The following is a 16,008-nucleotide window of genomic DNA, read 5'->3' as shown; positions in this document are numbered from 1 at the left end:
ATTTTAAATAAAATTAAAAAATTATTGAAAATAAACATTTACAGATATTACAGTTTATATTTAATATATATTTTTATTATTTAATAAATTTAAATTACAATATTAGTAACAATTGTTAATTTATAAAATAATGCCATATATGTTACATATTTATGTTAATAAAATAGTTAATTAGAATTTATAAAAAATAATTTATTTTAAATCTCTCTATATATGAAAAAGTTCAAAAATTCATATAATAATTCAGAAATTGCGATAGAAAAGAAAAAGGGAGGTCTTGGATGATTTTTAAATCTCTTCTACTAGGTAATCTAGCATTCTTATGCATGAAGATAATCAATTTGGTCATTGTTTTCAGCAATCATTCAAGATCATGGCATTTGGAAATGCTAGTAGAACAAAACATGTTTTCAAGATCATACCAAACAAAAGTAAAGACACTTCATTGAAGAGCGCTATTATATGACAAGTTCACCCTTGTGTGCAGGACTTGAATCTTCAACAAGTCGCAGAAATCCCTAGTCCTCCTCTTCGTCAAAATCCTTGATTTTCACATCGGCATCCTCCCCAAATTGAATACAGTTGTCAATTTGTGCTAATACGTACTGTATGCTGTAAGAAAGAATAATGTTAAAAGGCCAACATCATAACGATATTGCCAGAAAAAGGAAATCCATAAATCAGTTCAAATTGCATTTCACACAATTGTATGAATTTATATTGTTTCTTGTAACTTATAGACAAAATTGGGATATTTTGTTATTTTCATGGTAATCCTGATCCCAAAAATCTCAATAATCTAGAATTGTGATTGAAAATATTAACATGCTCATGATTCAAAAGAAAGAAAAAATATCTTCTTCAAATGAAGCAAAAAGTTACAATATAATATAAATTTGATGTAAAGAATAATTCATTTCAATTCAATTCCAACTTAGGCTATTTTCCAATGAATAAGTGAGAGAATGTACCTTCGCTCTTTCCTCAAGTCTAGAGGTATGAAGCTTACCATGCTGTACTGATCCACCTATTATAACACAAAATGTAACGGCTATTTATCCACAAAATTCAGAGAAAATGCTCCTATAAGCTATTTACATAGACAAAGTAACCGAAAATTAATTGGACATTGTTAGCTAAGTTGCTTCTTTCTAAGAAAAATAAATGAAGAAAAGGAGTGAGGGAGATTTCACTCAAATTTCGATCTACAAATTTGAAGCTGGCCACTATACTTACCACCTCAATTAAGGCTTTGTTTAGCTTTTGAAACTGAGGGGCCATTCGCTCATTCAACTCTGCAAGCAAAAGCTGGGGTTCTGGATTCAAGTAACTAAGGAGAGTAAAGATATAGCGATGTTAGATTCACATAAAAATACAATAAAGTTTACTAGACTTGGAATGTTGAAGATGAATAAGGGCTCACTCCTCAAGATCCTTTTTGTTAGACACAAGGTCCATTTTGGATAGAATGTTAACATGTGGGAGCTCAAGTTGAACCATAGCAGAAAGTGAAGCCATACAGCCACTAATAAATTTGGTTACATCTGTCATGAACTGTACAGAAAAGTGAATTTGTATGTCAAAGAAATTCTGGAATACAAAATTTAATAAAAAACAAAATGGAAGTCAATGGAAAACATTAAAAATACCTGTGAATCAAGTAAGTATACAACACAAACATTAAAGTTCTTTCGTTTCAAATGCTCCACAAAGTTCTTAAGTACTGGAACATGTGAAAAAAGTTCTATCTGACCTGCAAATTTGTTAGGAAACCAAATTAGCATCACATATATTAATAATATCAATATCATCCAAGAGAAAAATAAGCAGCCTTGGCAGGCTTCTGGGTTATATGAAAGGAAGAATTGACCTAAGATGTCAATTCCATTCTCACATTTCAAGAAGGAATCATGTTTTCATAAACCATTTAATAAAAGAACCATAATTGGTAGGCCCCAAAGGAGAATAAAAGAGATAAGGAAGACATTTTTTCATTTAACTTTAAAGTCGAGTATATATAAAAATATATATATTTCATCTCTTCATGATGACGAAAAACCAAGGAAAAATACATACCAGGACAGTCAAAGACTAAGTAGTCATCATCCAAATAGTTGTCCAGCTCCTCGGTTAACCAGTCATCCAAATTCTCTTGGAGATGCCTTAGCATGAGTTAAGGCAATACAAATAGAATTTCATATTCACACTACTTGATAATTATCCACAGCAAATGAACAGTTAAAAATAACTGAATTTTACAGATATAACTTCCTAATAGATTTATGAAACTGCACATGAGAAAACAAGTGAAGGAACAATGACATCATAAATTAAAAGATACTCCATGCAGTATATAAGTCCACCATTTGGACCAAGACCGAGCTCCTCCATCACGTCCTCTAAAGAAATGAGCTCCCTAATATCTGCAACAGAAACAACGCTTCACTTCTATAACCTAAGCATAAATGTTGGGACGCTAGAGAATAGAATGGTTAGAGACAAACTCTCATTACCCATTGCAACTGGATAGTCAAAGTTTTCAGCAGCTGGATCCAAGTTAACAACATGAATTGTTCGCCTCACTGTCTGGCAGTGGTCATACAAACTAGAACAGTATGTAGACTGAGAAGGAATAAAGGTAAAGCATGTCAGAATGAAATATCACATCACTTACAATAACAAAGTTGTATTAAGCTAAATCACAAGGCAATATACATATAAAGACACGTTCATCAATAAATACAAGTATATACATATATATGCATGTTAAGGAGTACAAAGGGATGTTTAAATTTGTTATGTTTTTAAAAAATCACAACGATTTACAAAACAATTTGACCAATCAAGAAAAAAATCTCTATACCACGTGAAATAAAAAAAATGCACTATAATTTGGATCATAACCAGGATAATAATTTGTAAACTAAATGAAGCAAAAAAGATTATACTATAATCTGGATCGTGATCCAAAAGATAATCTAATCATTATCCAAAATAATCTTAAACACAACGAAAAAATAAATCACTTTCAATCTTAAGTTTGCCATTTTTCAATGAGATTGTGATTGTTATACTAAATGAAGCAACAAAGATTATACTATAATCTGGATCATGATCCAAAAGATAATCTAATCATTATCCAAATAATCTTAAACCAAAACGAAAAAATAAATCACTTTCAATCTTAAGTTTTCCATTTTTCAATGAGATTGTGATTGTGACAAAAATACTAACTTCCAAATAGGCTCAAAAAGAGAGATGGAAGGAAATAACTATTTTTCCTGCAGCATATTATCAGTAAGGAGACAATTAGTGGAAAAATAAATTATGTTTAACCACCTTCCCACTACCGGCTGGGCCAATGACAAGTTGTGCATATCCCATAATTGCTTCTTGAAGTGCTTTTGATCAGTTCAAAATGGAGGAGCAGAAGATATGGAACCTTTGAAAGAACCCTAGAAGTGCAACAAATGCGTAAGAAGCGCACCAAACACCAGCAGCAAAGAGGACGCCAAGTGTATCAGAGTATGCCATTATAAAGGCAAAACAGGCCCAACATTTTAGGATTGAACTAACAAGATAAACAAGTAGGCATCAGGAAATTACCAATGACAAAATACATTGAATAACATTACTATTAAGCTAGTCAAAATACCCAATAATTCTAGAATACATACCCTTTCCTAGAATAATGCAATAATTACTTCAAGCCTCTAGAATTTATCTTTTAACTGACCTAGAGATACTGATTAAAAGGGTAATTATCTTTGACATTTTTCTAACTAGATTGTATAAGTAATGTTGTATAAATCAAGAAACATGCTCAACTTGCATCTCAATTCTTCAAATCCCAATACATAAATGAATGGAGACAACCCTCAAGAACTAGAAAACCCATGTCATCCTTACAAACAGTTTAATAATAAAGATCATTGGAGATCAATTATATAATGACAAATGAATGAATTCAAGCAATAGGGACAACCAATTCTTGATATAAGTAAGTTGTCGCCTTCCGACTGTTTGCACTCGATGGGGGTTCAAACTTAGCAGTTCGTTCAAAGATACTACTTACTGTAATCAATAAACATCCTACTTAATAATTGATAGGTGAGATATGAGAGTAAAAATGATACCTTGGAGTCTAGACGGAGGAAAAACTTTGAAAAAATGAAGAAGAAAACTAGGTCTGCACTCTGATTGAAAGAATGAAAAAAGAAAGAAGGCGCGTTGGGTTTATGCTGGATATTGGTCAATGAGTGAGGGTTTGGGCCAAATCTTCAAATTGAAGGATCCATTAGGATCAGTTTTTAAATATTTGACATTAATTAAATTTATTTAATTTTTAATAATTTAATTTATTATCTTTAAATAATTTGTTAATTTATTTAAATATATAATTAAGAGGAGTGATAGAGAGATAATTTGGTGAGGAAATTGACTTGTCAATCACCTTCCTTCCTTCCTTCATTGATTGGAAAATGTAAAAATGAGAAGAAAGAGAGAAATTATTTGATTTTTTCAGCAAATAAAATTATGTCAAGTCATTCCCTTATCAAATTCTCTCATCTAATCATTTCTCTATAATTAAATATTTTTTAATATGTTATTTTCTATTTTTTTATATTAAATTAAATATATTATTTTAAATATTTCATAATATTGTAGTTGATGCAAGGTTCGGTAGAACCGCGAAACGGGTGGATGACCATTCCGTAATCTGACATAAATATGTGTACTTTTTTAACCAACCAAAATCAGTCCGATCAGACGATTTGCACAGAAATATAACCCAAAATTTATTTTGAAAATGTTACTCTTTTTTTTCGATCTACATCTAAAATTCTAAAATTTTTCTAAATTAGGGTTTCTTCCTTATTAACTACAATTGTGCGTGCATCATCTTATATTGGAGAAATGATAGGGACAGCTGAAGTAATGTCATAAATCCAACGTGGTTTATCACATGTGAATTAGAGGAAAAAAATTATTTGGTATAAATTCAATCTGAAACATTAATCATCAAATTATTTCTCTTTTTAACTCTACCGCTAAACCAAAACCCTATCTCATTGTATGTTTTTCAGATGTAGATATACAAAACTTTTTTTATTTGTAAGATAATGAACTTATTTATGTTTAATGTTCAGAAAACCAGCAAATTCAACATTGCAATAGATGATGAAGCATTGAACAAATTGCCCGTTAAGCCCGAAAGATACCGTTTTCTTTGTCGAAAACCTATTTGGTGAGATTTTTTGTTGCACCTGGTGAAAATGTGTATATTCGGGAGAAAATATCATGAAATCTCCCGTACATGCACATTTTCAGTAGAAAACATCCTAAAATATCCCGAAATATGCATATTTAAGAGAAAACGTCTTAAAAATATTCATAGTGTGATATAAACGTCCCGAACATGAATATTTTTGGGAAAAATACAAAAATGTTAATTTTCGAGACATAAACATCCCAAACATGAACATTTTGGTGATAGTTATAGGTGATAGTTCGGGAGAAAATTGTGGAAAAATATGTCAATTTGAACGTTATTGGTAATAGTTCGGGAGCAAATTGTCCTGAAAATATGCAAGTTCGGGATATAAAAGTCCCGAAAATGTTCATATTCGGGAGAAAAATGTTCCAAAATTGTTTATATTCGGGAAGTTTATGTTCTGAATATGAACATTTTCACCAGTTCCAACCAAAAATCTATTAAAAAGTTAAACACAAAATTCTAATCGCAAACCATAATCGCTAAACAAAAATGTCATGAAGATAGACATTTTTGGAACACACCTAAATAAGAGCAAATCATGCATGTAGGAATATTTAACATTCGAGTCTTTTCAACAGACTTGGTGAATGCAGTTGTAAGAAACTTCTTCTGAAACAAAAATGAAGAGGCATAGGCTTAGAAACGAAAACGAAGAGCAAACGGACGATACTAGAAACGAAGATTTACCATTTCAAACTTTTAAGCTGAAAAAAAAGAAGAAGACATCGAATCGCTGATGAAGAAGACGCCGATTCGTCGAAAAGAATAAATCGCCGAAGAGGGAGTTGAAAAGACGCCGAGGAGGGAATTTAAGAGAAGATAGTGAAAGAATGGAGAGAAATAAAAAAATATACATGTAATATTTTTTTTTAAATGGTCAATGTGGGGCAAAGTGATAAACCAGTCCGATTCGTGGTCTTACTTTCGTTGCCATTATCATTTTATATATATATATATATATATGGAATAAATGACAAATTTATTATCGTTGTGTTGTTAGAGTTCTGTCAAATTTAATATTTTGTCATTTAAAATACTCTTCCTACCTTGTATACTTGTATAGTTATATTTAAAACTCTTCCTAAACTAAACTCCGTTATTTATTTAAAGTTAATTATATATATACAACTGTGCTTTTTCATCTACTTGAATCTCATTTCATTAAATTAGATGGCAAAGGGCTCTTAATCTTATTTGGTTATCACTAATCTTTGTCATCGTCTTCGGTTTACTATTAATAATCATGAAGAGTAGTGAAAATAAATTTACTCTCGAGAGGCGAAAAAGTAATGAAATTAATTTCTCCCAGTCTCCCTTTAAATTACCGAAGCCGCCGCCTCTAAAGTCAAGGGAAGTGATGAGAAACTCGTGCGAGTTGACGCAATTAGAACTCGTGTTCTTAATCAAATAGGGGAAGATGTTCGGATTGGACGATCTTTTAGAGGCGGCGGACTTGAAGAGACAGATCTTGTGTAGCAGCCTTTATAAGGTGAATCTTGAGAAGAATGGTTCGATTTTCACGATTAAGAGGATGAAGAAACTGAAACTGCAAGTTTCTATAGAGGAATTTGATCTAACAATGAAGGAGATTGGCAATTTGAAGCATCATAACATTCTTCCTCTTGGAGTTTTAATAATTCTACCATTGAAGAAAAGCTTCTTATCTATTGGTACCAATTTACTAAACATTATTGTCATATAAATATTACGTCCATCTATATAAGCAAATCTGATTGATCACGGAAGAAGAACAGTTGATGAAGAATGATGAAGAAGAAAAGTCGGGGTCCCTTTATTGATTTGAGATCGGACGCTAAATGAATTCAATGAAAAGAAAAAATAAAGTAAATAGGATTTTATTTATTAAAAATTATAATAAAAAAAAATTATCGTTAAATAAGTAATGGAGTTTATGAGTATTCGTCATAAGTATAACTAAATATGGTAGGAAGATTTATTTAAATGATAAAATATTATAAAAGTCCTAAATTTGATAAAACTGTGTAACAACGGTAAGGATGGCAATTTAAAACCGCCCCGCGAAAACCGAACCCAATTATCCCGTTTGGGACTGTTTTTCCCCGAAACCGAACGAGGATGGGGCGGGGATGGTATTTGTGTCCCCCGCCCCGCCCCGACCCGCCCCGATTTCACCCCGTTTTCACTCCGATTCTGCCCCAAATATCATAAACATAGTTAAATATATTAAATCACCATTATATTTATTTATTATATAATTTTATTGTATAATTTTTATTTATTTTTTTTAAATAAAAATTATTAACGGTGTCCCGCGAGATTCCCCGAAACCGAAAAAAACCGAATTGGGCGGGGATGGTATTAAAAAAATCCCCGAAATTAAAACGGGGCGGGGATGGTAATTGCATTCCTCGCCCGAACCGCTCCATTGCCATCCTTAAACAACGGTATTAAATTTTTCATTTATTATATATATATATATATATATGTGCAGTATATATATATATATGTGCAGTGTGGGTTGCAACCATTAACTGAATTTTTTTTCAAAGACAGTGATCTTAGAGCTTACTTACACTAATTGTACACTTAGTTCTCAAATTTTTTAATGTTTTTATGGTTGATGATTCAATTTGAAAATAGAGTTATTTAACTTCTAACAAATCTACAGATAAATAGTGTTAATATTTATCTAAAAGATAACTTGTGTAACTGTTGATTAAGATGAGAGAAACTTGTTTATTTTGTTTTTTTAGATTTGAAGATGACACTTAATTAAAGAAATTCTAGACAAATTCTTAAATGATTTTCAATCACAATCACAATTTACTACTGTATAATAAATAAATTAAAATTCGGTATGGTCGGATAACGACCGGAACCGGTTTTCCAAAACCTTGTTTAATTGCAACTGTACAAGGAAGAAGAAGAACTAGATGCGTGTTGTCCATTTGCGACTGGAATTAGTTTCACCATGATGCTCCATCGTCTTTCTCAACTCACCATGGCGATTCCTTATCTCAGAACAGCCATTAAAGCTTCTTATCCTTCATTTACCTCTTCCGCTTTCAGATCCGAAGGTACTGTTTCAATGGTGCAAGGAGCTTCCAGAGGCATCGGCCTTCAATTCGTGAGTAATTCTTTCCCAACTAACATATTTCATCGAAAATTCTTCGCCATAAAATCTGATTCTCTTCGATTAATACTGATATTAGAAGCAGAATTTATGTTTCTGTGGCATGGATTCTTTGTAATAAAGTGATTATGTTGATAAATGTTGATCCTTTATAGGTTAAGCAATTGTTGGACAAAGATAAGAAGGGACATGTTGTTGCTACATGTCGTGATCCAAATGGGTCAAAAGGACTTCTCGACCTACAAAATAAATTTGGAGAACGCCTTAGCATTCTGCCATTGGATTTAACAATTGAAAGCACCATACAGGTTACTTTGCTATTTCAGTTTCGAACTTTTGATTCTTCCATGAAAACGGAAATTTAGTAAACTTAAGGTTACTATTCAAGACACTAGCAATCTGATCAATTATCTTTTAGAGAAGATTGAGTATATGTTTTGAATGATTTCATCTTCTATCACCCATTACTTTTCTTATATATGCTGTCTTATTCTTCCTAAAGAATGAAAGGACAACTTAATTACTTACTTTGAGTGTTGACACTGGTATTGGATCTGTTATTAAACGATAAAAGACTGTGTTTGGAGGTGATAATTCGAATTAGAGTTATAATTTTATTAATATGTTTGTAGAAATCATTAAATTGTCATTCCAAATTGAATGATGGAATGAAACTTATAAATCATATACATTCAATTCCATTGGAATCATAATTTCAATTTCTTATTTTAAGTTGTCTATGTATATAGCTAAGTGGTTAGAGAGTGTCTGCTTCTTAAATGGAGGTTGAGAACTCGACCCCAACTTGGTGCGTTTCACCTTTAAAAAAACTTATTTTAAGTCATCAAAGTATTTGGAATTGATCCCCAATTCCTCCCAAACCAAGCATAGCCTAACTGATGTGATACTGTGTTAATAATCAGGATTCCGCAACATCCATAAGAGAGAAATATGTGCTTCTAAACTTGTTGATTAATCATATGTTATATTCTCAATTTTATAAGAATTGGAATTGAATTATAAGTTAGTGTTTGAAGAAATCATTGTATTCCAATTCCAAAGTGAAATTATGGAATTGAAACTTAAAAATCATATACATTCAATACCATTGGAATTATAATTTCCTATTTTAAGTAACCAAAGAGTCAGCCTAACTGATGTGATACTAGTAGCATTAATAATCAGGAATCAGCATCATCCATAAGAGAGAAATATGGGTTTCTAAACCTGTTGATTAATGCATCTGGGATACTCTCGATACCAGATATTATGCAGCCAGGTACTTAATCTCCCTAATATCCTTTCCTTTATGGTCAATAAAGTAGATATTTTGATAATCACATTCAACCACATAAGCTACTATTGAGTTTGACATCTTGTTATGCAAAACAAAAGTTGTTAGATCTCGTGTTTCTATATGTCCAATGCAGAAACTACATTGAGTAAAGTGCAGAAATCATCCATGATGTTAGCATACGAGGTTAACGCGGTTGGTCCAATTTTAGTGACCAAGGTACTTACTGTCTTTGCTGCTTTTGATTTATATGTACCTAGCTAACCACTTTTTTGTCTACACTTTGTTGGGTTTTTGCAGCACATGTGGCCATTACTAAAGCTTGGAGGAGCATGTGGTTTGGGAAAAGAATTTGCTATTGTAGCCAACCTAAGTGCTAGGGTAGGATCTATTGGAGACAATCATTTGGGAGGATGGCACTCATACCGATCTTCTAAAACAGCACTTAATCAGTGTATGATTACTTCTACAATCTCCACTATTTTTATCCCAACTATGCTTGATCATTTTTTTTCTCTCTCAAAGAATAATATACCAACTTCTTTTAACAATGTGGACATAATATTGGTCCCATTTGGAACTTACCATTTTTGTTATTGTAGATGGAACCAAATCCAAATGAGAAACAACTATAAAATTTCTGAAATTGTATCTAACTAAGTTAAGTTTAGTTTCCAAAAGTACTTGTATCTGGATTCAGATCCATAAATAAACAGTGTTTCTAAATTGTTATACCATATGCATATAATTTTTTTGAAATTTGTCAATTTAAATCTTATGTGACCAAAATGTCCCATTTAGAAACACTTTTGATTTATGTTTCTGGATGTGGATGTAGGTAGGATTGAAAACTAAACTTAGTCAAAGACATTCATAATTTATTTTATTTTTGTATCTAGATCTGAATCCAGAAATATAATCTTTTTCTCATAAAGCTCTCTTAAAGAACCCTAATTGTTGCTGTCTTTGTTTCTACCTTGCACTATTTCATCAGTCCATTTGACAATCAGTGTAGTAAGGTGTATGTGTTATGTCTTGCTTCAGTAATGCCGTTGAAACAGGTGGCATTCCCTAATAAATTCCCAATCAACAGAGATTCATGTGCTACATGTGTCATTTATTCTGTTATGTGTTGTTTGCTTGGACATAACTCTGCAATTATTATATCATGGAAAAAATATCATTTAAGCCCTTTTTCCTTCTTGAAATTCATTTCTGCAAAATAGGAATATTGCCAGAAATAAACACTAACTTCATTTTGATGCATCAGCTTATTTTTCACTTTCAGTTACTGCAGTTTTTCTATCTTGTCGTGCTTTATCAGTAACCTATATACCATTTTTTTTGGCTGACAGTAGTTATGGATACCAATGTATATTTAAACATTCGGATTCTGCCTTTTGACTTTTGATGAAAATGTATTGAAAATTACATAGATACTCAATGGGCATTACTTAAGCCCATTAGCTGAAAATATAGTAGCTAGATTACTGCTATAAATAGGGAAGTATCGATTATGTATGTTGAAAGACAAACCTATCTCTCCATCAGCTTAGACTATTCTATTCCCCTTCTCAATAATATAATATTCTCTAGTTCTCATCTTCTATGACCCGAGTTTATCATATTTCTTGTATTGATGTTGCAGTGACAAAAACAGTGTCAGTGGAATTTGCCCGTAAAAAGGATCCGATTATTTGCATTCTGTTGCACCCTGGAACAGTGGACACTGATCTCTCGAAGCCTTTTCAGAGAAATGTGGCTGAAGGAAAGCTTTTCACCAAAGAGTTCTCTGTCAAAAAACTATTGGATATCATTGAAGGAGCAAAGAAGTGTGATAACGGAAAGTTCTTTGCCTGGGATGGTCAAGAAATTCCCTGGTAGCCTCCAGATTTCTCATTTAAATTTGCGATTATGAAAATATTCTTCTGGATAGAAGAACATGAGAATTCCTTGCATGACTTCACTCAGAATAAATATGCTCTTGGATTTCATACATGACAATTTTAAGCAAAAGCAGTTATAGGACTTGTAAATGTGCATATCTTCATGTAAAATAGGTAACTAGAAAACAGCTAATTGGTTATTTTAATTCCTAGTTAACTTTGTGTAATATTTGTTTTGATTGTGAGAGGTTGAGATCTTAATTTATACTTGATCAAATAGCCCATAATCAAATAATTATTAGAATGTGAAGCCAATTTTTATATTTTTCTAAAACTAAATATTTTCTTTTATCCTCACACTTCCCAAAATTTTGAATCGTACTTACATTATCCAATAAGACTTCGAGTTTTCGAATTTTAATTTTAATAGTTAATTCGAAAATCAAACTGAATTTAATTTTTTAAATATTTTAATTAATAAATTATATATATTTATTTAATTATATGAAATAAATTACATAGTATATAATAAAATATATAATTAAAATAAATAATAAAAAATAAATTCGGTTTGATTTTTGTGTTGAAATCTAACTCGAAAATCAAATTGAAAATCGTATTTCTTTCGAATCTCACAAAAAAAATATATAAGAAGATTATCCATATAGGATGTTATTATATCTGTTTGAGATGAAGAATCAAAGTGGAGTTATATAGCATAGACTTTTTAATTGGTCTGTACAAGTTCCAGATTAGTACGTGTAGAAACGTAGTAATTCAGTTCATTTTAAGAGCCGTCACTTTAGTTTACTTCACAAAGAAACTAAAGGAAATAAAATTAGAGCATTCACAAATTAAGGGTCTGGTGCTTGGTTACGCATGATGAAATGACCATAACAGTTATATCATATGCGTTTATCTTGTTAGATAGTCTCTACTTAACTATAGTTGGTCATTTGTTTGTGAATGTACGTTACACGTTATATTATGAGTTCAAAATTTGTTTGCTTGTGTATATCCTAACTTTTTATCTAATTTAGAAGGGCTACCCTATTTATCGTTCAAAGATGAATCTACGTTCTGATTAGATTTCGATAAAGGTTGATCTCAAGCCATTAGAATTATCTTGGTTTCCATTATCATGTCTTAAGTCTATTTATCAGGATATTTTATGTTTAGTTCAGAAATGACTATGAACTTTATCTATTCATCTTAAAAAAATAAAAGAGTTATACATCTCTCTTCAGGGCTGGGGGAATAAATTGGCGTAGGGAAGAGGGAGAGGGGACTACGAGCAATAACGAGCCCTCTCCCGTTGTTTGTTGGTCCTGGACCACCCACATTCCTTCCTCTTCTTAGGCCCGGTGAGGTCCGACAAGATCATATTTTTATCACGAAGAAGTGATAGGAAGAGAATACGGCTGGCGGTAGATCTCTATTCATTACAATTCCTTATATAGTAAGGTGAAACCAAAAGTGCGCTCCTATGCATCAGTCGATAAAAAATGACCTATGGATGAAGAGCGAAAGGAAGCTTACCCTATTATTAAACAAGGGGTTTTCCAAACCTATCTTAATAATAATCAAGGGACAAGCCAAAACCTACTCTAACAAGTTGCTGGATCGAAGTAGGACATTCTCCATTAGCCGCCCGCAACAATAGAGGGGGTCCGATTCCCATTATACGCGATGTGGCTAAAAAGACTGAAACAAATCTTTTCTTGCCTGCATTAAAATTTAAAACTTGTTTTCTACTTTCAAGAAATATTTGGAATAGAGAACTTACAATAATACAACGCCGCATTCTCCAAAGATTGAGAAACAAGAAGAGATCTATTAAGATAAAGATTTATCCGAGAAAAAAATCTTAACAATTACATCCAATTACAAACTACACGAAAGTTGTCCCTTTTCATGGGGATTTACCCATCACAGAGATGCATAGAGGAATAAAATGAACTGAATATATTTATTTTCTACTCAATTTAGAAACAAGATCGGGCGTTATTCTGGTTCGTCTCCATTTTTGTGAACTATTCCTCAAGCAAGGCAGCCAATAAGTCATCAAAGTGTTTGTGTGAATAATGGAATAGTTAGAATTACTCATTTTAAAGTGTCTCACGGTGATATAATATCTTTTCAATCAAATTATGTGAGAACCTGCGGTGAAGAAATAAAAAGATCTTTCTATATCGAAATTCAGTTGAAAAAATAATAGTAAAATTCTTGGATCACCCGGACAGAATGTGAAAAAGAACCAAAACAGAATGGTTCCACCTAGTTAAGAGGGGATTCCATCTATTACTATTTGATCGATTTTTGCAACATTTGCGTTCTTCTATGCAAGAATCAGACTTAGAAATTGGATCCGAAAAAGTCTGTTTAGGAAGTTTTTCGCTAAGCACAACAAAATGAAGATGAATTTGTATTATTTCAAATCCTTATTCTTATCAAAGAGAAGGAACAAGAAAAACCGAAATATCCCTACTCGAAGAAAAAAGTCCCATAGTTTACAACTCTTCTTTATATAGTAATTCGCCCTATTGATTTTTCCTAGACAGAAAATGATATAACGAAACCTTGAATGCTCTCCCTAGGCACATGTGAACAACAATATGAACTCATTGCTTTGCATATTGCTTGGAGATTTTTTGTTGATTTGAATTGTGAATCTTTGTACAAAAAAAACTTCATGAGTGTATCATGATGTGAATTAAGGATTGAAGAGGGGAATAGGAGTCCCATGTATAAGACAATCGAAATTAAGAATTTTCCCAAAAAAGGTTGGAAAATCTTGATAGTATTTATACATGTCGAATATATTTTTAGAAACACTTTTCACTCGAATTCAGAATTCTTCGGGGTTACGTGACTCCCATTATGACTCTGCTAAAATAACTGTTTTTTTTTTAAGTTTTCTGAAAATTCTGAAAATTTTAGGGAGATCAAAAATAATTTTATGAACCTGCTGCAAAAAATTATAATTTCCCGAGCAATGGAGCTCAAGATATGTTTAGTGGTATCTTTAGTTTCACTTTTAATTTTCCACTAGAATTATAATCATGTTTCCATTTAACCTAGTGGTATCTTTAGTTTCACTTTTTAGTTTTCCACTAGAATTACTTAATCAAAGTTTTTGTTTTTTACTAATCGAAACTGAGAATTTGAATATATTAAATCAAATAATTTAGTAAATTTTGAATAATAATTTTGATTAGAATTTTTTTCCTACTTAGAAATAAAAGTTTTGTTTTTCATCCTCTCACACCCTTCAATTTTTCTTAACAAATTAATTTTTGGAAAAATGGTTTAGTGTCATTTTATTAAATTCCTAACAAATTATTAATCCTCTCTTTCTTATATCTTTCCCATTGAAGTAAAATTTCTAGGTAAATCCTAACATATGAACTCAAATATATGTTAATGAGTCTCTCTAGATTTTGATGGATGTTTTAGTTCTAAATGTAGTAAATGATTTATTCAAATTAAGGAGTTAACTAATGCTTGACAATATTTGCTAAGAATGTCCATGAATTTTTTAATTTTCTTTCTTTTTTTTCAAAAATTAATGAATCATCTGGAAAAAAATGTGGAAATAAGCTTCATAAGGTCTTTTGTGGCTACAGAAAAAATAAAGAGGGAAAGAGGTTTCCTTGTCTAATTCCTCTTGTAAGTTTAAATGAATGTAATATTTTTTCATTGAAAATGATATTATTTAAAATTGTTGATATACATTGCATGATTAACTTGATATAGTGGCTTGAGAATCCCATTTTTTCTATGATTTGTTTGATAAATTTTCATTCTAGTTTGTCATATGATTTTGTCATGTCTAGTTTCAATGTGAAATACTATCTTTTCCCCTTTTTTAAAGTTATGCATGCTTTCTTGAGTTATGAATATGTTGGCTTAATCTATCATCCTTCAGTAAACTCATTTTGTTGTTCAGAAACCAGCTTTTGCATAAATGGTTGAAGTTGGTTAGCTATAACATTTTTGTATAATTTTATAAACAAAATTACAAAGGTTGACTGGTCTCGGTTGTGATATCATACTTAGAGTTTTAATTGTGTGAATAAGGAAAATGTTGGTAGAGTTAATCTTATCTAACCTCACTAGTTCAAAGAAGTTTGATATTGATTGCACAATGTCACTTTACATATTTTTCCCAATGTTGATAATAAAATCCTAGAACTTCATCATGTCCCAGAGATTTATTTGATTCATGTCAAAACCAATTTCTTGATTTTTCTTTTAAAAATCTACCTACTTAATTTATAAATTTTAAAATAATTATTTCAATTATTTTTGAATTTAAATAAAATCAAAATAATTAAAACTAAGGTCAAAGCTTAATTAAACAATTAATTGAATTATGTTTTCACCTTGATTTTAATATTGGTAGGTTTTAACTTACACCGGTCATATGGGTATG

The 16,008-nt window shown here is 31.3% G+C and overlaps 2 protein-coding genes and 1 pseudogene across 2 annotated transcripts; 2 read left to right on the top strand and 1 right to left on the bottom strand.

Moving 5' to 3' along the window:
* Positions 1-282: 282 nt before the first annotated feature.
* LOC124934332 (GPN-loop GTPase 3) lies at positions 283-4,254 on the bottom strand. Its single transcript, XM_047474850.1, has 10 exons — positions 4,137-4,254; positions 3,340-3,571; positions 2,514-2,622; positions 2,342-2,423; positions 2,077-2,162; positions 1,650-1,753; positions 1,424-1,554; positions 1,237-1,330; positions 972-1,027; positions 283-612 (listed from the first exon to the last, which is right to left on the bottom strand). The coding sequence occupies exons 2-10, from the start codon at positions 3,382-3,384 to the stop codon at positions 519-521; spliced, it is 801 nt and encodes a 266-aa protein (XP_047330806.1). The 5' UTR covers positions 3,385-3,571; positions 4,137-4,254; the 3' UTR covers positions 283-518.
* A 3,928-nt stretch (positions 4,255-8,182) lies between these two features.
* On the top strand, positions 8,183-11,800 carry LOC124936925 (C-factor). Its single transcript, XM_047477455.1, has 6 exons — positions 8,183-8,387; positions 8,549-8,701; positions 9,579-9,672; positions 9,824-9,906; positions 9,988-10,141; positions 11,336-11,800. The coding sequence occupies exons 1-6, from the start codon at positions 8,232-8,234 to the stop codon at positions 11,569-11,571; spliced, it is 876 nt and encodes a 291-aa protein (XP_047333411.1). The 5' UTR covers positions 8,183-8,231; the 3' UTR covers positions 11,572-11,800.
* A 660-nt stretch (positions 11,801-12,460) lies between these two features.
* Positions 12,461-14,120, top strand: LOC124935149 (annotated as a pseudogene).
* Positions 14,121-16,008: the final 1,888 nt, after the last annotated feature.

This window comes from Impatiens glandulifera, chromosome 4 (assembly GCF_907164915.1).
Source record: "Impatiens glandulifera chromosome 4, dImpGla2.1, whole genome shotgun sequence".
Taxonomy (NCBI): domain Eukaryota; kingdom Viridiplantae; phylum Streptophyta; class Magnoliopsida; order Ericales; family Balsaminaceae; genus Impatiens; species Impatiens glandulifera.
Note: the sequence above shows the minus strand (reverse complement) of the source record. Positions and strands in the feature narration are given on the sequence as shown.